Source organism: Lepidochelys olivacea (genome assembly GCF_965140295.1).
Source record: "Lepidochelys olivacea isolate rLepOli2 genome assembly, chromosome: 20".
Lineage (NCBI taxonomy): Eukaryota > Metazoa > Chordata > Testudines > Cheloniidae > Lepidochelys > Lepidochelys olivacea.
In genome coordinates, this window is record NC_140430.1 from 823616 (window position 1) to 846926 (window position 23311).

The following is a 23311-nucleotide window of genomic DNA, read 5'->3' on the forward strand; positions in this document are numbered from 1 at the left end:
AGATCCTCCCCCTCTCCTCAGCTCCGCCCCCGCCCCAAATATCCCCAACCCTGTGCTCTAAATAAGATTAGAAGAAGCACAAAATGTGGCAGAAGATTTGTCCTTAACCCTTACTGAGGAAGAAAGGGACAAATGCTGTGCCTGGAAAATGAGCTGTCTGATGTATATAGGAACCACATCATTCAGAGCCAAAAAAGGCTTAAAAACAACTTTTGTAGAAATGTAGGGCTGGAAGGGACTTCAAGAGGCAGGACCAAGTAAACCTAGACCATCCCTGACAGTTGTTTGTCTAGCCTGTTCTTAAAATCCTCCAGTGGTAGGGATTCCACAGCCTCCCTTGGAAGCCTATTCTAGTGCTTAACTATCCTTAGAGTTAGAAAGTTTTTCCTAATATCTAACCTAAATCTCCCAGGGTGATGTCATGTGCAGATTTTATAAGTGTATTCTCCACTCCATTATCCAGGTTGTTAATGAAAATGTTGAGTAGTACCAGACTTAGGACAGACCCTTGCTGAATCTCCCTAGATGCATCCTCCCAAGCTGATAGTGAGCCATTGATAACGACTGCCTGAGTATGGTCTTTCAACCAGTTATGCACTCATCTCATAGTAACTTCATCTGGACCATATTCCCCTCATTTGCTTATGAGAATGCCATGTGGAACTGTGTCAAAAGCCTCAAAAGACTCTTGTATTTTCTTTTCACTTACTGTATCATTCCCCAGCCTGTGGGGTGTCAAAATTCCTCTTAGTGCACATTTCTAGATAGACTTTTTTGAATACAGATGTGGTAGAAATACATACACAGGCATTGCCACTAGCAGGGCAGCCCTTATCACTCACTCTTGGTAAAACTTGACATTAATGTCAACCGCTCTATTTTTACCTGTGGGAATGCAGTTCCATGAGTTCTCCACACTCTTCATTAAACCTTTCTTCCTCCCCTAAATCCTATCTGCCTGCGCTTGTCTTGCTTTTGTAGTCCATCCTAGGAGTGCTTTGTTTAAAACCTGCATAAGCCTAAAGTAATTTAAACCTGCATGTAACTGGAATTATTTTTTACCATCTTATTAATCTTATCTGTGCACTGTAATATAACACCTATCATGGGCTGTACTGCAAATCACTAAAGTTATTTTAAAACAATTAATGTTTTCTAATTAAACTTGTTCCTATGGTACCATTCCTTTTACATCAGAAATGTCCAGTTTTCCCCCATGTAATATAATTTCTATCCCTAACATTAAATAATTAAAATGGATGGTTCCTTTTAAACCTCAAAAAATGAACAGCTGAGATTTTTGAGCAGTCAATTTTTCTATAAGGTACCTCTGTGCAAAATGCCTTTCTCCACATGACTCTTGTCTCTGAGCTTCACCTCTGCAGATCTTGAGGCAATGAGCAATATGGCTTAAAAGGTCCTAAAGATGTTTTTGGAACTGAACCAGAAACCACTTTAAGTACATGCAGCCATTTTGAAATTGATAAGTTCCAAGTAGTCAGCACTATTAAAAAAAAAAAATTCAGACTAGTTTTTAAATTACCAAACACTTTGGCTTTTCTTTCCTTCACCCTACTCACTGCACCATCTGGAGACTTACCTAAGAGCTCACCAGGCACCCTGTTAGAGTTAGTAAATTACAGTAGGGCACCTGGAATCATAAATGTAGACTTCCCAGTGACCAGGGTTTATTATTATTGATTTATTTATTATTATTATTTGTATCATTGGTGTACCTGGAGATCCCATTGTGCTGGACACTATGCAGGCACACAATAAAGCAGAGTCCCTGGCTCAGAGAGTTTCCAATCTGAATAGACAAATGGAAGGGAAAAAGAGGGGATGTGATTTCTCCAAGGTTACAGAGAAGGTCATTGCCCAGGTAGGAATAGAACCAAGATCTCTAAGCTCCCAGTCCAGGGCCCTGCCAGTAGTCATCATGATCTCCCTTGCCAATACTGCATTTGATATCTGTTGGTTTGGTCCTTTGTGTCATTTTCTCCACCCCCTGCATCAAGCTGGAAAGGTTATATTAAAGGAGGTGTGGGAAAATTCTTTTAAAAAACTAGAAACTCAAAAATTTGAGGTTTTTCGTTTTTGAAAATGGTCCCATTTTGTGTGTGAGAATAGGGTTTGTTTGTTTATTTATGATCAAAAATAGAAATTGCCTGTGCTGGGATGTCTGCCCCTCATAAGTCCTGTCTAGATTCAAAGGGCCAATTAACTCTATGATAGTCGGCACCTGGAGGAGGGTCAGGGCTGATGAAGCCGGCTGGGGGAGGCACAAAGAAAAGCAGGTGGTGGTAAGGGGTGGTGGTAGTGAGAAGCCTTGCAGTTATTCTCTGGGTTTAGAGAGAGAAAGGAGAAAACCCAGCACCTGGAGCCTGGCCTTGAGGGAAAGGCGTACCCACAGAAGGATAAAGAAGGAGCCTTGTAGAGGCAAAGTAGGAAGCAGCCCAGGGATGTAGCAGCAAGGGTTGAGACAGAGCAGATCTTGGCTACTGGTTGTAGGGTCCCTGGGCTGGAACCTAGAGCAGGGGGCAGTCATCCAATGGGATTTCGATATCCTGGAAGGGGACAACAATAGCGACATGGCTGGAGGGCCAAGACATGAAGAGGGAGCACCCTGAGTCCGGAAAGAGAGAGAGACAAACAACAGGACAAGTGACTGAAGGAGGGGGTGCCAGAGCAGTGGTGAGCTAATTCTCAGGTGAGCCACAAAGAGGTGTGCCAGCAGTGAGTAGTGAACCCCATGATACTGCCCCTCCCCACCACCTTTGTGGCTTTTTTCCATTTTTCAATCCAAGTTTTGTAGTTGAGGGATTCACAAAAGAAATACAAGCGTAAAAACTAAACTAAGAAACTCACTTGCCTCCTACTAAAAATAACCACCCCAGGTTAGCAGACACAAATCAACCCTTGCTGGATCAATCCTGTTGAAAAGAAAATGTACATTTACACCCAAATTACTCCATTGTGTTGGGATGTTATTGATGGGGGGGGGTGAGGGAATCGAGTTACATGGTTACTGAGTTACATGGTTACCCAGCAAGAGTTAGAGGAGCATGTGTGTGGTAGGGAGGGCAAGTAGGAAGACCAGAACCTGCTACAGTTATTAACAAAAGGAGATTTCCCTAAGCTCAAGTAGTGAAGGCCTGTATTTTGGAACTCAGGTGACTGTTGCCACATGATGGGCCCTTCCCACTGTTGGAAAGTGGGAGACCTGGAATTGGCAATAGAGTCTGTGCGTGAGTGTACGGAAGAGGAAGCTTAAAAACCTGCTTGGCTGGGATCCTCGTTATACCCCGGCCGAGTGATGGTAACGTCATCTGCCTTATCCACGAGAATCTCGTGGGAGTACAAGCTGGCACTTGCTGTTTCTTTAGGATGGAGAGCAAAGCAAGTATGGAATGTGTATGGTTTAGATTCAGAGCTTTCAGGTCCTCCAAAATGGAAGTTGCAAAGGGAGTTTAGGTAAAGTGCTGAGTTGATTCCAAATTAGTCCTGCTGGGTTCCAAAGCCCGTAGGAGCAAGAGCCCTGGCTGAAACAGTGTGGCTTGCCGGATAAGGTATAGGTGGGGAGTTGAGAAAGCTGAGGCCTGGATTCATAGATATTTAGGTCAGAAGGGACCATTATGATCATCTAGTCTGACCTCCTGCACAACGCAGGCCACAGAATTTCACCCACCACTCCTAAAAAAGACCTCACACCTATATCTGTGCTATTGAAGTCCTCAAATTGTAGTTTGAAGACCTCAAGGAGCAGAGAATCCTCCAGCAAGTGACCCGTGCCCCATGCTACAGAGGAAGGCGAAAAACCTCCAGGGCCTTCTAATCTGCCCTGGAGGAAAATTCCTTCCCGACCCCAAATATGGCGATCAGCTAAACCCTGAGCATATGGGCAAGATTCATCAGCCAGATACTACAGAAAATTCTTTCCCGGGTAACTTGGATCTTACCCCATCTAAAAACCCATCACAGGCCATTGGGCCTATTTACCATGAATATTTAATTACCAAAACCATGTTATCCCATCATACCATCTCCTCCATAAACTTATCGAGTTTAATCTTAAAGCAAGATAGATCTTTTGCCCCCACTACTTCCCTCGGAAGGCTATTCCAAAACTTCACTCCTCTGATGGTTAGAAACCTTCGTCTAATTTCTAATCTAAATTTCCTAGTGGCCAGTTTATATCCATTTGTTCTTGTGTCCACATTGGTACTGAGTTTAAATAATTCCTCTCCCTCTCTGGTATTTATCCCTCTGATATATTTATAGAGAGCAATCATATCTCCCCTCAACCTTCTTTTAGTTAGGCTAAACAAGCCAAGCTCCCTGAGTCTCCTTTCATAAGACAAGTTTTCCATTCCTCGGATCATCCTAGTAGCCCTTCTCTGTACCTGTTCCAGTTTGAATTCATCCTTCTTAAACATGGGAGACCAGAACTGCACACAGTATTCCAGGTGAGGTCTCAGGATTCTCATGCAGTGTACCTTGTACAGTCATTTCCATCAATACAAAGTGATTCTAATTAGGTAGCATTTTACACTGCTGTAAATGACTGCCCAAGATGCAAGCCAGTGTTGAAGCGGGCCTCTTTTTTTACATTAATGCAAATCATAATTTTTTTTATTTTGGGATCACAGTCCATAAATCCGCATGCACTGCTATGGCACCATATAAATAACCGTTTGGGTTCTGGCCCTGCATTCTAAGGTTGCCATGTCTGAAATAAAAAAAACTCGGACATCCAGGAGAATGATCCTGAGGCCCTAAAACTGGACAGCTGGCGGTTTGTGCTGAGCACCCTTTCTATCCTGACCAATCTGTTACCTCAAAAAAGGGACCATCCTTGGAAAAACCTGGACAGATGGCAACCCTACTGCCTTTTTGTGCTTGGGTGAGTCATAGTGTCTTTGTGGCTCAGTTTCCCCATCTGTAAAAGGGGAGATAATAAAATTTACCCACATCTTTAAAGTACTTTTGAGAGCCACACACAAAAACCACAATGTATCTATTATCCAATCTCTCCAGGTGCTTACATGGCCCTCATCAACCTTCATATCTGAGCACTTTCCGCTGCTTAAGAGGTATCAGTGTGGCAAGGGTTAAATGTTACGTTAGAAGCCCTGTGCTGATGAGAACCTAGTATTACACTTGATTGTGTATTGAAATCCACTGGCTCTTGCTGAAGAGGTTAGAATAGGGGGTGTAGAACATGAAGGGCCTTGATGGAAGAATGAGAAGTCCATCAGATTGCAGCTGAATGGGCTGGGCCTTTGCAAATGAGGCATATCTGGCAATGGATAGAATTATTGTCAATGGTATGCAGCCTGTAGATTGTGATGCCTTCCCTATTGCCTCTCTGCTGGCTGTGAACTTTGTGACAGATCTCCCACACAGGGGCCTGTGCTTGTGACAGTAAGAAAAGACAAGAGAATGGTTTAAAACCCTGTAAAGTTGGCTGTAGTTTGGTAGGCAAGTTCTCAGCGTCAGGATGGGGCTGAATCTCCCAACTTAAGCCCTCCCTCCCCCTGCGTCTTAGAAATGGGAAAAAAATAGCCTTTCAAAACTCTCTCATATGCCAGGACAAGCCATTTATTAATACTTGATGCTGTGATTTGTCAAGAGTCATCCACGGTTCTTTTAAAGTGCCTTTTGCTGGGAGATGCACGTTCATTAGCTGTTGTGCTATCAGATGCTTTCCCCTGGGGACTAAACCACAATACAGTTTTGATTTCCCCTCTTAACTAGTTTACTGCTCTATGGTCTAATTTAGCCAAAGGAGCGAAAATATTTTGTTGCACTAGTGAAATGGCGAATTCCTTAAGAGAAATTATTGCTGGGAAACAACATCTATCTTGGCAGAGGGCCCTTGTGGATTCTGTTGTGTTGGGCTCTGTGAGGCTAAGGGCTGGGCCAAAGGGTAGGTTAAATACTGAAGAGGGAGTGTTTAGGGGGGTTTAGGCAGTTTATAAGCCTTGTGCTGGCCCTCTGTAGGGGGTGAGTTTCATTCTAATGCATGGGTTCTGCTGCATTTGGTCTGTAATGTACCATAAGAAACCTTTCCTTATGCCTGTAAGAGGATATGGTGCATGAGAGTTTAAACTCTTCAGTGCATACTGGCTGTTCCCTTCCTTTCACTTGAGTGGGAGGGGCCAGTGTGTTTCGCTATTGAAGGACTGTGTTCTAGTCTCACCTCTCCAGTTGTACACACATGAGTCTCACAGTGATGGTTTGTATGTGGTCTGCAGCCCATAGATACATTTTACATTCTTTGCGTTGGATTGTCCGCTTTTCAGGTAATGGTTTATCCTAGATTGTGCCCTGTTAGAATGCTGTGTACATTTGAATCATGACTGACAATAAACACTCTTAAGGGAGAGCCCAGAACAAAACCACCGTGTACCTGAACATCTGAATTCTGCAGCTTGGGCTCTTTGCCAGTAGTTAAAAATGTTCATCTGTTTAACATGGCTCCAAGAACACTTGACAAGGGACAATAGCTGTACTTTTCTGGGTGCATTGCAAGGTAGTCTGAGGCCAAGGAGCAGGGGCCATGTGGCTCCATCTTGGAGAGAAATATACTTAATCCAAGAATCCTGGGGGGATTGCTGAAGAATCTTAACTTTACTTTTAGTAGGTTTAAATGAAACAAACGAACTGTCCCTTCTTGTGACAGAGACAGTGTAAACTGGTGCATTGTTACTTTAATGAGCTGGAAGAACAATCTGGTAAGTGATGCACACTGGGGGAACGTAGATCCATATTTGGCAAAGGCTGAGCTTGAGTTAAATTGTACGACCCTGTTTTATGTGGTCCCCACATGTTGCTTGATTAACAATCTCCTGGAAACATTTCCTTCTTCTTTCTTCTCCTGGATTGTACTGTGCTTCCTTCTAGGCTGTAATTTCTAGCTTGTATTTGGCTTGCGCTGTTGAGTACAACTCACTGTTGGTACAGTGAACAGCACAGCCTATTAACCAATAATGAAACCCAAATAAATTATGATCCACTTGGTTTTTTTTCTCCCCTCCCTCCACTTCCACTTATCTACTAAGGCAATAACATCTTAAAAGAATATTAGCAAGGATGTGGCGTGTGATCCTCTGCTTGCCGAGTCCCTGTGGACTGTTCCTCACTTAATTATACATTTCTGAATGTATTGTAATCTTGTTCCCAATCAGTGCTTCCAATATCTCTCCCCCACACCTGGGGTCAGACTAGCAGCTTCTCTTTTGAAGTTGGCAAGATCCTCCCTTTCTTCATTGTTAATTATTGGAGCTTTCTAGTTTTCTGTGTAAAGCTGACCCTTATGGCTTTCCTCTCTCCTACTTCCTGCAGGATTTGAGTATACAATCCCCCTAGGCCTGGAGTCTTGTCACCTGTGAATAGTCTCAAGTGCTGCCTCACCTGTCTCAGGTCCATGGGGAAGAATCTCTCCAACATCTTGGCAGCTCACACCTGTCACTGCCCCACAGATTCCCAGCGCTGGTGTGAACAAGTCTGTTTAGACTGGAGAGTTTTCCTTGTATTTGCGGGGAGGGTCTTTGTGCTAGTGTATGAGAGTAAAAGTGTTCACATATTATGGGCCTTACCCAACTCCTATTGAAGCCAATGATAATCTTGTTTGTTGACTCTAATGGGAGCTAATCCTAGCGCTCTAAGGTCTGGTCCACATACAGAAGTTGGACTGGTTTAACTCTCTTATTTTGGTTGTTGCCACATGTGTGCACACACTCCTTCATTGATGGCTCTCTGGACTTTGAACTCAATGCAGTTCATAACTGCAGCACCTGTGAATCATCTAGAGTTAAACTAGTAATCCAGTGCAAGTAATCCTTCCACTGCTGTCTTACAGTGCACCAGTCACTGCAGAATTGACCTGTCTGCTCACCTTTCTGAGCTTCACCTCTTCAGGCTCTGGCTGGGGGCGCGAGCTCTGGGGTGGGGCTGGTGATGAGAGTTTGGGGTGTTAGGAGAGTGCTCTGGGCTGGAACAGAGGGGTTCGGAGGGCAGGAGGGGGATCAGGGCTGGGGCAGGGGGTTGGGTGCAGAAAAGGGTGCAGGCTCTGGGATGGGGCTGGGGATGAGGGGTTTGGGGCGCAGGAGCATCTGAGCGTGGCAAGCCCCTGACCATGCTCCGCAGTGGGAGCTCGAGGGCCAGTTTAAAATGGCTTGCGGGCTGTAGTTTTCCCACCCCTGATCTAGGCCCAGATCTACAGCAATAGCCAATGAGTACTCAGCACATCTGTGGAGGGAGAAAGCAGGCACTGCACTGCTGTCTGGAGACTCAACATGGATCCTGTTGAGTCCACTGGCTTTTCTGTAATTGGGCTCGTTAACGGGCCCTCTGCGGGATGGGGCTGTTACATTCAGTGTATCCCATATGAATGTTACCTTGCATATACCTTTGTAAACAACCTTGTCTAGATATGAAGCCGGTAAACAGCAGGCATGAAGGCTTCCTGCAGGTTGTACAGCTCAAACAGTTCAGCTTTTTATTTTTTATTTTTTTTATCGTGGTGATGGTGGGGAATTGTGTGGCTTTTGTGCTGCAGTGAGAGCTCTGGTGATGGAAATCCTCCATGCACAGAAGAGCCCTAGCATGGGCAGCGGCTAGGGTGACCAGACAGCAAGTGTGAAAAATTGTGACGGGGTGAGGGGTAATGGGCGCCTAGATAAGACAAAGCCCCACATATCAGGACTGTCCCTATAAAATCGGGACATCTGGTCACCCTAGCAGTGGCACTAAAAGGTTCTTTCTATTGCATGGCCAGCGTGCGGGAACTTAGGCCCAACAGAACCACCACCTTCTCATAGCCCTGTCTATCCTTCGCCTTTCTGCTGAGGTGTCAACAAGAGGGCCAGTTGTGGTTTATCTGTTTATCATAACTCATTACCATTGGTGACCCCTCCCTCTTGTGTTTATTTAATCGGAAATTCTCCCTTTTATATATACTGCTCCTTCTGTAAGCCTTTTAGCTGTGGAGTTGGTTCCTTCCTTGCTGTTTGTGCAAGAGAGACTTTCTAGAGTGGCCAATAGCTAATTGTGAATTGAGTAAAACAAGGGTCCCTGAGTCCTGAGACATTCTTGCTTGATGCTGGCTGTAATCACACTGCTGCCTTTTAACTCATCACTCTTGCTCTGGCCCCTGTTGTGATGGAAGGGACAAGCAATGTTGCTCCTGAATGGTCTCACCCACATACACTAGACTGATGGACAGTGCATCTTCAGTAGTTGTCATGAGGGGATTTTTTCCCTTTACAGAGGAGGGGCATGCTTTATATACTTGGATGGGCCTGGATTGTAATTTTTTATAGCTTCTGCAGTTGTCAGGTCAACTGTTGGGCTTTGTTCCTTACCCTTCAAGGGAGCAGAGCTCGGGGAATAAAGTTTTCACAACTCCAGGTGGGACAAGAGGGGCCATGTGTGAGGGGGAGGAGAGAGATCAGTCTGACAAGGGAGGCCCCACACATTGGGGGAGAGGGGAGTGTCTGTCTGATGAGGTAGGCCACCATGCACTCTCTGGTGGGGGGACGGGGAGGAGGGATGGATCGGTTTGACTAAGGAGGCTGTGCAGGGTCGGTCTGATGGGGGAGGTCACACAGGTTCTGGTAGGTTGATGAAATGGGTGATTTATATTTTGGGAGGTGAGGTCTGAGTAGGAAAAACCTGTTTTTCCCCAGTGGGTATTTACTTACCTAGTATATTACACAGCTTGTACAAGTGCAAGGAGAGAAGCCCTGCCTGGCCCTTCCCAATACATTTTTACAAATATCTTAACTGGGGAGGAGGAGGTAATGGCAGTACATGGTCATGGCTCGGGTGTGTGCAGCATTATGCAGTGCGCTCAGCGCTCTCGGGGAGCAGCTTGCATGTCTGGGCTGGACACCTGGCTCTGCTCAGTTCTGCCAGGGCTGAGCTTCAGGATATATTTTTTTCTGCTTATGTCACTTTTCCCTCCTCCTTTGCAGATGATGAAGTGTGCTCTTGCACAAAACGATGCAGGGTGGCATGTAATTAGCAGAATTGGGAGGGAGTCACAGATCTATGAAACCCTGTGTCTGCCATATTTGAGATGAAGGATAGTTTTAGGTTAAGGTGCTGAACTAGGTCTTGAGGTCTGGGTTCAGCTGCTGGCTCTGCCACTGACTTCCTGTATGACCTTGGGCAAGTCACTTAACATCTCTGGACCTTGGTTCCCCCTTCTTAAGAAGGGGGATAGTAATACTTCCTTTTTCCCACTCTGTCTGTCTTGGCTGTTTAGACTGTAAACTCTTGGGGCCAGTGACTCTCTCTTCTGTTTATATAGTGTTTAGCACAAGGGGCTCTGATCTTTGTTTGGCCTATAGATGATACCGTAATACCAATAATAAGGATACTCTGGCATGCACGTTCTACCATGGGGGTGGGGGGGACGGGGACTTCTTAAACACTAATCTTCTTTAAAACACCAGGAAATGTAATTCTTGTGTGACTTTTACATTCTTGCCTTGAAAGTTGTTCCGTTTTTTCCTGTACATATGTATTAACTCTCTCTCTTTCTCTTTCTCTGCAGACCTTTGTAGTACTAAACAGAGGGAAAACACTCTTCCGATTTAGTGCCACACCTGCCTTGTACATTTTAACTCCTTTTAATCTTCTTAGGAGAATAGCTATTAAGATTTTGATACATTCATATCCTTTTTTATTAATAATTGACTTCTGTGCTGCTGCTGTTTACTGCTTGAAAAAAATCAATGACTTCTCCTACTACTTACTACTCAAAACTTATTTATGTAGGACACGATCCAACACTCAGCGAGGTCAGTGAAGGGGATCCCAATGGATTGGGCTCCAAGTGTATACAGTAATAATTATTTTGTTTATGAATAAGTAATTATAGTTCCCATAGGTATGGCACATCCAGTAACATTTCATTTACAAAGATCCACACTACACTGTGTATATGCACATCCATTCTTCCAGTACCCAAGAACCAGTAAATATGGGAAAAGAAATAGTCTACAGCTATGCTTTACAAGAGGAGTAAAGGTTTATCTAGCTGGTGAAACCATTAAATAAATTATGAGCCGGAGGTGCAGCCAACTGTGCTTTACTTATAATTATGTTCCTATTCATCTTTAAGTCTATTGGTGTCTCTCAAACCTCCCTCTATGGGCAGGTTTATTCCATAATGATCCACTTTCTCTGAAGCATCCAATGCTTGTGTTGTAAGAGAGAAGATACTGGATGAGATGGCTCTATCTAGTCTGGCAATTCCTAGTTTTTTACTCTGTAAAATAGACCTTGTGGAGTCCCAGGTCTGTGGTATCTCAAAAGCTTCCATATCAAATTGGCTTGGCTTACAAATAAAATGTGTGTTTTCTAGCTGCTAGTGCTGGAAACTTGATCTGGGAGTTGAACTGGGTTCTTTCTAGGTTATGTCTTGTTGCTGGTAAACATGGCTCTCACAGATGGACTAAGGTGCAATTGCGGGATATGCATCTGACCATTTTGAAGCAAAGATTTTGCAGGTAGAACTGAAGCCTGATCCCAAGCTAATTGAAGCTGATGAAAACAGTTCCCAATGGCTGTGGATCAGGTTCTTGGTTAGCAATTCTGTTGATGCCTGAGCCAAAATAACAGGTTTCAGAGTAACAGCCATGTTAGTCTGTATTCGCAAAAAGAAAAGGAGGACTTGTGGCACCTTAGAGACTAACCAATTTATTTGAGCATAAGCTTTTGTGAGCTACAGCGGATGCATCAGATGAAGTGAGCTGTAGCTCACGAAAGCTTATGCTCAAATAAATTGGCTAGTCTCTAAGGTGCCACGAGTCCTCCTGTTCTCCTTTGAGCCAAAATAGAATCTATCTCTATCTGCTGCAGCTGCGTTGCTCCTGAATCACTCTTAACAGTAAAGAGTAATACATGCTTATTTTTGTCTTCAGACCCTGCATATATGACCCTGAATACGAAAAAGGATCAGACTATTAGTAAGAAGGTGTCTGTTTACTTACACATTTACTTTTGATGGTAACTGCATTTTAAAATATACAAAATTCATTTATGTATAAATATAAAAGTATATTCACATTAAAATCCTGTGACCTTATAAATAATAAAACATATTTACTTAAGAAATTCTCAAATTTAAGTTTGTGTCTAAAATATTCTAATCTGTGTGTGTATCTCCATCCATCCATCCGCCCATCCATCCATCCATCTATAGGACTGGCAGTTTGGAAGCATATAGAGAGAAAAGTTATGTTTCAGTTTGATGAAGCTGTAATCATAATTATAGCGATAAGCTGTGCTTCATCTTTCTTTCAGTTCCCTTGAATATAACACATGCATCCAGCACCAGGTAACCCTTCACTTTTAAGAAGAAATTATGTATGAAGGAATCTTTAGAAAATACAAGGCCTTGACATATTGATGTTGCAAATGGAATTCTTGTGGTTATTTTTAGATTCTGTCCAGTAGGCTGTAAATCCTAGAAGGGTCCTGGTAAAATTGTTACATGGTAGGATTCTCAAAAATGCATCAGCATTTGAAATCAAGGCATAACTCTTGAAGCAGAATTAAGTTAATGCTGACCATTTCTGAAAATCCCACCCTGCATGTATGAGTTCATGTTACTTTGGCAATGGGTCATTTCAGTGGATGTTAAGAGTGAGTTGCAAGTTGTCTGAACCAGATTATACATGATGGAGTTTGAAAGGGGCGGTTTAAGAGCCACAGAGATTTTTTCCCCCATTTCTTGTAGAAGAAAAACAGTATGAAAACCATGTGCTGCCTATGACAAAAACACTTTTCATTTTTTGAGTAACACATTTGAGACTTGTTCGCTTTGTGCTCATAAAATTGATTGCCCCTGCAAAGGTGAGCAATCCTATCAGGGGACTCATGCCAACGGATTGGACGGTTGGTCACTTGATGACAGCAGCTGGTGCAAGGTGGGCATACCTTCCTCCTTTAGCTGAATGCACAAAATCAGGAGAAAAAATGAAAATTTGGCTCCTAAGATGCTAGACTCTACCTGTCCAGTAGGATTCACTTTGCAGTTATGCATATCATATCAAATGCACCCCATGTTTCATGCAGTTGGAAAAACCCCCAAACTGAAATCCTAGCCAGATTTCTGACTAACAAGTGATGTAATACGATGCTGCTCACGCATTTCATTTACCAGCAGATTGTGTTGCTATTCCTGAATGTAGATGGAATTGTCTGGGGGGAAGTTTCACTTAAAGGATGAATGTAAATTGTTGTGAAGTACGACATGGGGACTCTGTTTTATTTGCAGGAGCAGGTGGATGAGTTTCTCTGGCCTGCAATGTGCAGGAGGTTCAACTAGATGATCATGATGGTCTCTGCTGACCTTAGTCTGAGTCTATTCAATGTACATTACAATTTTACAGCCTTCATAATTAGTTCTAAGCTGTAAAATGTCTGTTAAAGAGATGAGGCAGTATTTTTGTTTGGTTGCAGAACATGAAGCACATGTGCACCTTCCTCTGGTCAGTGCCTGGAGGCAGGACAGATCTATGTTAACTTGCCATAAATATTAACTAAGGCGAAAACTCTGTGCTCTCTGTGCGTGTGCGCACTGCCCTTGGGAGAGCAACATCTCTGTTCACTCTTGCTCTGTCCCTCATGCAGTCATCTGCACAGGGATAAAGTGTATATAAACTGCCACCAATCAGAATGCAATGGAGAATCGGCCCCATCATGTCCAAGAGATCAGAGAATTGTGGGGAAACCAATGAGATAGTTAAATGGAAAAAAATTATATGAAAAAATGTCTCTTTTCTCCATCTCCTGTGACTGCTGGATGTTGTCTTGGCTCTTGTCCTATCTAGCTGATAGTGAATAGATCACTGGCTGGAAATTATTCTCATTAGAATTGTCTCTATATTGCAGTGAATTTACAAAGATGTTTTCATACTGAAGTAAATAGTCAATTTAGCGTGTCCCTTTCTTCCTTGACTTCACCCTACATTATTTAGCATGATCATTATGTGCACTATTTTGACCAACTGTGTATTCATGACTTTTAGTAACCCACCTGAATGGTCGAAGAATGTGGAGTAAGTAGCATTTTTTTTGTATCTTTCTCTTGTTAAATACTTAAGAAGTTTTTTTCCTCAAATTCTTGCAGAATTTTGTTTCATTTATTCAATAAGCCTACTCTTGCTCCCGTTTAAGTCAGTGGGGGTAGGATGGGGTTTTATAACCTCTTGATTTCTTAAGGCTAATATATTTGAAAAGATTTTTTCATGACTGAAATTATATTTTTACCACATTGTTCTTAGCAGAGTTCTATTTTCGACTTCCCTTTTAACAGGTACACATTCACTGGTATTTATACATTTGAATCACTTGTGAAAATTATTGCAAGAGGTTTCTGCATAGATGGTTTTACTTTCCTTCGTGATCCATGGAACTGGCTAGATTTCAGTGTCATCATGATGGCGTAAGTTGCATTTTCAGGTTATTCCTGTTACCGACTCTGTGTGTACATGAAATGTGGGAGGGGGTTGAATCTTCTTGTGAGACAGGTGCACAGGAAAAAATAAAAGTCAAGGAAATCTTTAAAGTGGACACCAAAAAGATCAAAGTCCAGGTTCTGGCTCTTATTTTCAGTGCCGTCCTGAGATAAAGACCGAGCTAAATGTAACTCCGCTAAAAGTAGCGGAGCGGCATCTGCTTACAGTGGCCTTGACTTGGACATGTTTTGGGCAAATCACAGCTTCCTGAATATGCACCTATGGCAGCAGTGCCCAAACTTTTCTTGCTGTGCCCCTGCCCTCGCCAGGAATGGAATCTGCTTGCGCCCGCGCTCCCCTGCTGCACAGCCAGGGCTTCCTCAGCAGAGGAGCTTGGGCTGAAGGCAGAGCTGGGGGCAGAGGAGGGGCGGGGTGGAGCCGCGGCTAGGGGCAGAGCAAGGCTGAGTGATGCTCCCTCCCCACCTCCCTCCCCTGGCCCAGGCCCCGCTGTGTGCCCACTCAAAGTTTCTCTGCACCCCCCATGGTTAGGGGGCCACTTACCTATGGTGAGGTAGGGTTTTGTAATTAGTGTCCAGCATTCTAGCTTTGCCCCTGTGCCAGAGAGTTGGCATGTTCTGGTGAGCTGAGCTGAGCTAGGGGATGGGAACTAGGAATTTTTAAATCCTGGCTCCACCACTGATTCCCTCCACGGTTTTGGTTTGCATGTTAGGGTTTCTTGGGCTGCATTTTGGATACTTGTGGGTTAACGGGTAGATATTAACCTTTTGCAGCTAAAGATTCAGAATCCCAAAAAAGAAGTCCACCTTACAGTATTTTATTTTGTCTAGCTCATTCTTTTCCCCTTTTGCTGAATCCACTTATCTTCCAAGTCTAATAAGCAGTGAAGTGCCCAGGTGTCTTACAACATGTAGACTACTAAATTCATTTTCCTAATTAGAGATGAATTCTAAACGTTTGGCACCCTGTATCTTATAAAAATGTGTTTTACCTCTTGGCCTGTTCTAACGTACTCTTACAACCCCCGCTATCATCAATGGAAATATGTCATTGACAATCTGACCAACACCTGGGAGAGGAATAATTGTTTCCCTTCCACATTTGCTTTGACACATTTGACACCTGTCCATGTTCTGGGTTCCCAGGTCCAACACTGGCTACTGAAATCAGAGAGATGATTGACTGAAGGCGTGGGGGGTCTGATTTTCAAGGGTCCAGGGGACTTGCATTTCGCTGGAGTTGTGCGTGTTCCGCTTTTCTGAAATATCAGGCCCCAGCGCAGAGGCTTAGGGCATTGGGTTTTTTGGGAGCCAGCCCTTTCACTAGTTGTCCTTTCTGTATATTGTTTACTAAAAGATGCATTGTTCAAGAAATGCAAATGAGGCCTTAAATTCAACTAGTCAACACCTGAGATTTTCATAGGCGCCTAAAGGAGTTTGATGCAATTTATTGTGAATTGGGAACCTAACTCCTCTAGGCTCCTTTTGAAAATCCCATCCAATATCATTTGTTGTGCAGCTGGATGGTAAGTTAACAAGCAATGCAATATCAACATTGAAAAGACTGTCAGGCTCTCAAAAGCATCAGTACCAAGCATTGTGGGCTCATGTTATAGCCATACAATCACCTTGCCATCAGTGGGGTTGTACTGCTGTCATATCAGGAGGATTTCTCCCAAATTCACCAAGGCCTGGGGATCATTTAAATCCCACTCACGAGGCTTAGGTGATATCTAGCTAGTTCTTCTGCACACTGGTGAATTTGACCTGTAGTGCCTGGAAAGCTACGAAATGTCAGACTTTCCCAAAACAGCAGAATTATTTTCAGAGGCAGTTTGTTTAGTGGTTACAATGGGGGGGACTCCTGGGTTCTATTCCTGGGTTTGATACTGATTCACATGAATCTGTTCGTGGCTTTGATACTGATTCATTTACCTCTCTGTGCCCCAAGTCTGGCCATCTGTAAAATGGTGATAATACTTAACTGTGCCTCACAGAGAGGTGGCGAAGACCGACATTACTGAACTAATGTCTGTGTGGCACTTAGGTGCTGCATAACTGCAAATGTTGATGACGATTAAAAACAGGAAGGAAAGTGAAGTAGCTCTGATTGACAACATACCCCATTGAACTGAGGAAACAGTCTCTCCGAACATACCTGGTTTCTTTTGCCAAGTAATTTTTTTAAATTGCTTTGCACGGGTCCATACAGTATTAAAACATTAGACTCCAAATTTGGGAAAGCTCAAAGAGCAAAACATGCTGTTGTTGAGACCTTTTTAAACTGGTTTTGGCTTTGTATCCTTCTCTGTCTCTCTCAATGCCAGTTCTAAAGCATTTTAAATTACAGTCTGTTTCCTACAAACGATTATATTGAAAGGAAGGTGACCCCAATGGTGCCATTAACTCTGGTTTAATTCTGCAGGTATATAACAGAGTTTGTAAACCTAGGCAATGTTTCAGCTCTGCGCACTTTCAGGGTTCTGAGAGCTTTGAAAACTATTTCTGTAATTCCAGGTAAGGCGGCCTCCGGTTGGTGTTAGCTGTTGGGTACAGGCCTCTGTGAGTGATGTATTGCTTTGTCTGTAGTTGTTTTATTGGTGTGTGTTTTGTCATTGTGTTTTTTGTGTATGACCTCCCTCATTACAGATATGTCACAGAGTTTGTGGACCTTGGGAATGTCTCAGCATTGAGAACTTTCAGAGTTCTCCGAGCTTTGAAAACTATCTCTGTTATTCCAGGTGAGGAGTCTTTTAAGCATTAATGCTTATCTTGTGTATGTCTCCCTCTCTCTTTCCTCCCCCCCTTCTCTCACCACTTACCTTTCAAAAATGGCACTGGGACATTTTTGATGGGCTTTGCAGTCTGTATGAATCAACAGTGATTAAAAAAAAATAATGTAAGACAGTTGGATGAATACTGATAATTGTATACCATCCTCTTAAGTGCATGTCTATCAATATCTAGCCTCTGTGTGAAAACCCTGAAGTATAATTCAAAACAAATAAAGGGCCAGCTACTGCCATTCTTACTCAGGCTGAGTAGTGCCTTGCTCCAGGAGTCATCCAGTTCACTTCAGGAACTTTCGGAGTTACACTAATGGGGATTTTTTTTTAATAAAGAACCAGTCATTCTGGGAGGGTTGTGAACCCTACTGTGTCAGGGCATACAGTACTTTAACTTTTATCCTATCGTAAAAATGAGGCCTATTGGATCACCTAGCCCATCCACTACGCCCTGCAGCCAGTGCAGAGAAGCCTTTGGTAATACTATGTCTAGTATATTGTCCAGTCTGGTTTTTAAAGTGCCAAGTAATGGAACTTCCTTCACTGTGGCTTTCTGGCTTAGTGGACGAAGCATGTGACGAGGCGCCGGAAGTTCTTGCGTTTTGCTCACCATGTTGCTCATATGCGTGGCCTCTATTTTTGAGTGCATGAATTTGTGGACACCCAACTTTAGACACCTAAGTAGAGCCTGGTTTTCAGGGGTGCCGAGCAACTTTATCTTCCAGGGACTTCATGTTAGAGTTTTGAGTGTTCAGCACATCTGAAGTTGGGCACCCAAAATCAGAAGCCACTGGGGAGAGTTTTGGTCTTAACCTCCTTTGTTTTGTCTTCTGATCTGGAAAATGGGAGTGAGATTTGCTCACTTGCCTCCCAGATATTAGGTTTAGCAAGTTGATAGTTTGTATAGTGCTTTGGGGATGGAAAGTGCGGAGTGTTTTTATGTTGTTTTTTTCTGACAATGTACTGAGGGAATATTTTTGAAGGCTTTAAGTGCACTGAAAATACAGATTGCCTTGGAACATGAGTTGGTCTATTCCAGGGTTCAGGGGAGAAGTGACGTAAAATTGTTACCTCAGGTTGTGTATTTTTAGTGATGTCAAGCCCAGCCTACCTCTTTCTCCATCTCTCCAAAATGTAGCTCTGCTCTGGAATGAGCAATAGCCCCATCTTTACTTGTTAAGTAAACGATGTCCAGCAACATCCTGCTATTTTCTCAGTGTACTATTGCATGTATGTTTGCAAAAAAACAAACTATAGTGTTCTAGGAGGCAGATGCCTTTTCCCTCCCTCCAGACTGCCAAGCCTACCATATTTATAAACCCTACCTGCTGCATGATGCTTTTAAATACTACCTGCTTTTCTTGCACTGAATGATAGAGAATTGCTCCTTAATTAGAATGCTCTTACTTAGCCTTGTCGGATGGTTGGCTGCACAGCTTAAGATACACACATAAGGAGGAAGAACTGTCTGATTATCGTTGATGATGATGATGCACTGCTTGGAGAGCAGTTGTGATGCTGTCAGTGCACTGCAGTTCTTACACTGCCTTGGTAAAAGAAGAAGTATGCTGAAACTGCTTTAGGATGTGCTTCACATTCATCAGTATAGCAGAGTGAAATAGTGTAATCAACTGCCTAGTTAGTGTGTAAACTTGCCATTGACCTCGCATAAAAAGATGTGGAACTGTTCAGCTGCATAGCCTAGGCCCCATGCTCCTAACTGCTAACAGAGATTCCTCTCTAGCTCAAGTGTGCTTTTGGAGCAGGGAGGATCTAAGTTCCATCCCACCCCGCATTGTTAAGTTCAGCATAGCCAGTTTGCAGCAAAGTGAGGGTAGCTGTTACAGTATTGAATGCGAAGGCTAGAATTGGAAATGGGCGGAGCTTTGGTCACTGATTTAAATTAGAGCCTAAATCAGAATCTCCCCTGATTGTGCAGCGCTGGGGCCCAATAGAGGCTATGCAAAATCACCCCCTGCTTTCTGGTCCCATCACTAGCAAGAATTGGGATAATTAACCTACTGGTTGGTTGTCTTCAGGGTAAGCTTGGAAGCTCTAGTTGTGGGGTAGAGAGCTAGTGTATTACTTGGTGGCTTACTGTACACACAGGGTAGAAGTGTACTTTTCTCAAGGTAATGTATTTGAATATGTTAAAATCTAAATGTTTTCTCTTGTTTCTTCAGTGCATGCAGTGGGATGGGAATTCCAGTGTCACAATGACCTTGAGAGAACCATTTTATCATTATGACAGATGTTAAATAAACCTTTTGTAAATAATTAGAATTGGCCTCTTCAGAAGAGCAGTGGGTGTTTAGATGAAAAGTATGCAGGACTGGAGACATGCTGCTGGATAAAGTTTCAGGTGAGGTGCAGGGTTTGCAATGCTTAGTGGATCACTAATCGGATATAGAGACACTCACCTCTACTTCACCAGCTCAATTCTAGTCTATGCTAGCAGTAATTCCCAAATATGACCATCATAAGATGGCTTGGTGACCTGTGCTAAATGAGTATGTTGGTCTTAGTGCAGTTCCTGCTGGGGAAGAGTGCGCATCACACATGCAATTACACAGCAACTGCCAAGTGGTCCCAGGCGCTGGAAACCTCAGCAAAGAGGCCAAATACCAAATAGTGCCAGGGGAGTGAGCTTAATCCTTCACATCTAGAGGTGATTCCTCCAGACATGCAGGCTAGAGGGCTTACATGGTGTGCATATATTGTCCTGCGACTAGAGAAGGGACTCTTCTGCAGGGCTGTCAATCTGCCACCTTTCACTGACATGCGGGTGCATACGCGCACACAAACGGAGGGGCAGGTGGAAGTGCAAACTGCATCTCTCAAATTCTGAAAGAGGAAAGTAGTGGTGCTGCAAGCTGTCTCCTGGGGCCTGTCTATGCTGGGGAAATTTAAAAACCAATTTTAAAACAGTGTGAGCCATAGTGCAGAGCTGATTTAAGGAAGGCAGGTCCCTGTTTTAATGAAATGGAGTAGTCCTGAAAGCAGCTCAGTAAAAATGGGTCAGGTCACCTAAAACCAGATCTACAATACTATTCTAACCAGTTTGAAAATATCCTTAGTATCAGTAGACCGATAGTGTGTTTCATCAGTGGTTCTGCTTTAGGCTGGGAAGGCAGACAGCTGAACATCTCACAGGCAACTTTTAATAGTTGGTGAATTAAGCACAGAACTCGCTCTGCATCCTGTTGTATAGAGCCAGGGTCACATTATCTGACTTGACAAATTGTGTGAAGAAACACATGTTGAGTCCATCGCAAATGGAAACTAAGCCCGCATCACCCTGAAAACTTAGTTTCCAAGACAATTGCAACCCATTGATATCTGAACCGGGACATTCTTTTTAGCTATGAATTGGTAAAGCAAAGCAACAGTGAGGAATCAGAATGATATTCCATGCCCCCAAGTGACCAAATCTTTCAGTGATGCAATTATTAATGTTTTTAAGAGCCTAATTTTCCATGGTGTCTCATGCTGTTCTTTACACCAGTGCACAGCAGGGATAATGATTGCACACTGTCAGAGCAATAGAGAATGGGACCCTAGAGGAACTGAAGATTAGCAAACAACAACTTAGAGGGCTGAAGGGAACAGGGTGTAAAAATTTCCAGTTGTGTCTGGAAAAATGAATAGCAATAAAGCTACTTGGAAATTGACAAGAACTTTGGCATTGATTAAAAGCTCTGAGTTTTAAAAAAAAACATTTTATTCCTACCTGGAACTTCCTTTATTTGTTTTATTTTACAGTTTCATGTGCCTGCTACCCTAAGGCCCCTTTACATCAGCCTGGCAATGTAAGGGGTGCTTCGAGTGGGTAAGACGCTTTTATACTGATGGAACGGTGTAAAGAGGCCTTAGAATAAATGAGAATCAGGCACAGGTTCCCAAAAGATCACTGGCTCCTCTCTTTTGCATTTTTCGTCTGATATTTATATTCAAGCCTAGATTTTTGTTTAGTTACTCAAAGTGCTTAATTCAGATAGATAACTGGTGTGGACTAAATAACACAGCCTTGATAATGAAATGCCTTCATTTTCGCATTTCTCTACAGATGAAGTGCCACTGAGTCAGACTGTTCTTTAGTTGCATGGTCCATTCAAGGTCTAAGCCATGGCATGAACCATGGCAAGGTGCAAAGTAGAGCTAAACTTTAAAATTTATCTGATAATTGCAAGGATCAATCTAAGCAGAAGCCCTCTTGAATGTCACAAAGCGTGAAAATCAGAAACTAAATCTGCTCTGCTGAGCCTTGCAGTTATATTGCATGATGTAGTATCCCAGCTTATTCTTGATTCCTGCTTATGTAATTCAACTTGCTTCACATTTTTGTTTGACATGTGATAAATTGTGTTTTGGTCAATGTTTTTACCATTTGTTTTCCTCCCCAGTTTCCCTATTTGCGAACTCACTTTTTAGAAAGTCAAGACTCCATTGTCATGTCACATGCTGGCACTTATATAACTGAAATAGTAAAAAGGCTTTGAGAGGATGTTACATGTCAGTGGATCTGGTAATTCTTGAAAATGCATAATTTACATGACTTTCTCTTGTAAACTTAATGTTTTGGGTTATTTTTTTTAAATCCAAAATGTAGAAGGGTTGGGACATAAATCAAGATCTCAGAAACCTATAGAAATTCAGGTTCAGTTCTGGGGCAACATAAAACATCCCAGTACAAAACTTCTATGTTTGTAGCCAGTGCAACTGGTCAAGGAAATGTTTTGGTGGTTTTTTTCGTGTCCCCTCTATGAAAAATGTTGATGATTTTTTTTAAAAAAAAAATCATCTAACTTTTTTTGAGGGGGTTGCTGAAAAAACAAAGCTTTTCCAGTTTTCAGCTAAGAAATTTTTATGGCCCAAAAAAAAAAAAATCTCGTTTTTGTTTTTGTTTTTGTTTGTGTTTGATGAAAGGTAAAAAAGTCTCCTTTTAACATCTGATTCTCATTCTGGTTGGCCATTCTGGCTCCAGCTCTATGTGATGCAAGACACTCTAGAATTGATTGCCCTATGTGCTACGGGTGTTGCTTTATGGGCGTCACCTACTGAGACACCATGGGATAACTGCTCAGATTTTTCCGGTATGCTGTGACAGCAACCATGGTTACAGCAGGTGGCATGAATGGTGGAGATGCACAAAATGCTGAAAAGGGCTGCTCTGTAGACACAGCTCAGCCATGCTTGTTGCAACTGAGTCAAATGAGTGTAATGAACTGGTCACAATGCACCTGGAGTGTAGCTCCAAGTATAGTTGCAAGTTCCAGATATGGGGTGCTAGATGGGGCTGAGAGCTCTCACTGATTCCAGCCAGTTGATCAGGAAGGGCAAGCTTGCGATTAAGGCACTGGGCTGCGATTCAGGAGATCTGCATTCAGTTCCCCACTCTGCCACAGACTCCTTGTGTAACACTAGGCAAGCTGTTTACTCTCTTTGTGCCTCATTTCCCAGATGAGCATCTTCAGTCTTCATTTGTCTTGTCCATTTAGATGGCCATTTAGATTAACTCTCCAGGACAGGGGTTGCCTCTTATTCTGCGTAGACACAGCACCTACTCCAATGGGGCTCCACTCTCAGCTGGGGCCTCTAGATGCCACTCCTAGTAACGCACACAATAACTTATCTATAATTCTGAGATACAGTAAAATACTGCATCATAGAGTCTGGCCATTGAGCAGATTGTCCATACAGCATATCCAAAAGGAAGACATTTGGAAAACAAATGGACACAAACTGTAGGTTGCCAAAGAAACATTTTTGTCACTGGAAAATTTTCCCCCTAGAGCGTTTTCTGCCCTGGAATGTACCATGTACAGAAGCAACTGCATCGTGCTCTCCCTGAATGTGGACACAAATGTACATGGCTTGATAAATCTTTCAGCTTTGTTGCATTATTTAACACTGAGATCTGCAGAAGGGCCATGTAAATCTATGTGGTCTAAAAAAGTCCTGGAGGAAGGAGAGGATCGTATGACTCAGCTCCAGCCCACTTGCAGTTTAATGGTATGAAAACATTTGAGGC

The 23311-nt window shown here is 43.0% G+C and overlaps 1 protein-coding gene across 3 annotated transcripts in view; it reads left to right on the forward strand.

The window, feature by feature from the left end:
- SCN8A (sodium voltage-gated channel alpha subunit 8) overlaps positions 1-23311 on the forward strand; it is a gene marked incomplete at its 5' end in the record, with an annotated part of 113857 nt that overhangs the window by 32706 nt on the left and 57840 nt on the right. For 2 of the 3 annotated variants that reach the window (XM_084610442.1, XM_084610443.1), the window contains 3 exons: positions 13999-14078; positions 14336-14464; positions 17144-17235. In XM_084610442.1, coding sequence (XP_084466568.1) covers positions 13999-14078; positions 14336-14464; positions 17144-17235 — 301 coding nt within the window. Of the gene's footprint in view, positions 1-10564; positions 10696-13997; positions 14079-14335; positions 14465-17143; positions 17236-23311 lie in introns of those variants that run through there. The other variant, XM_084610444.1, reaches the window with a different exon arrangement.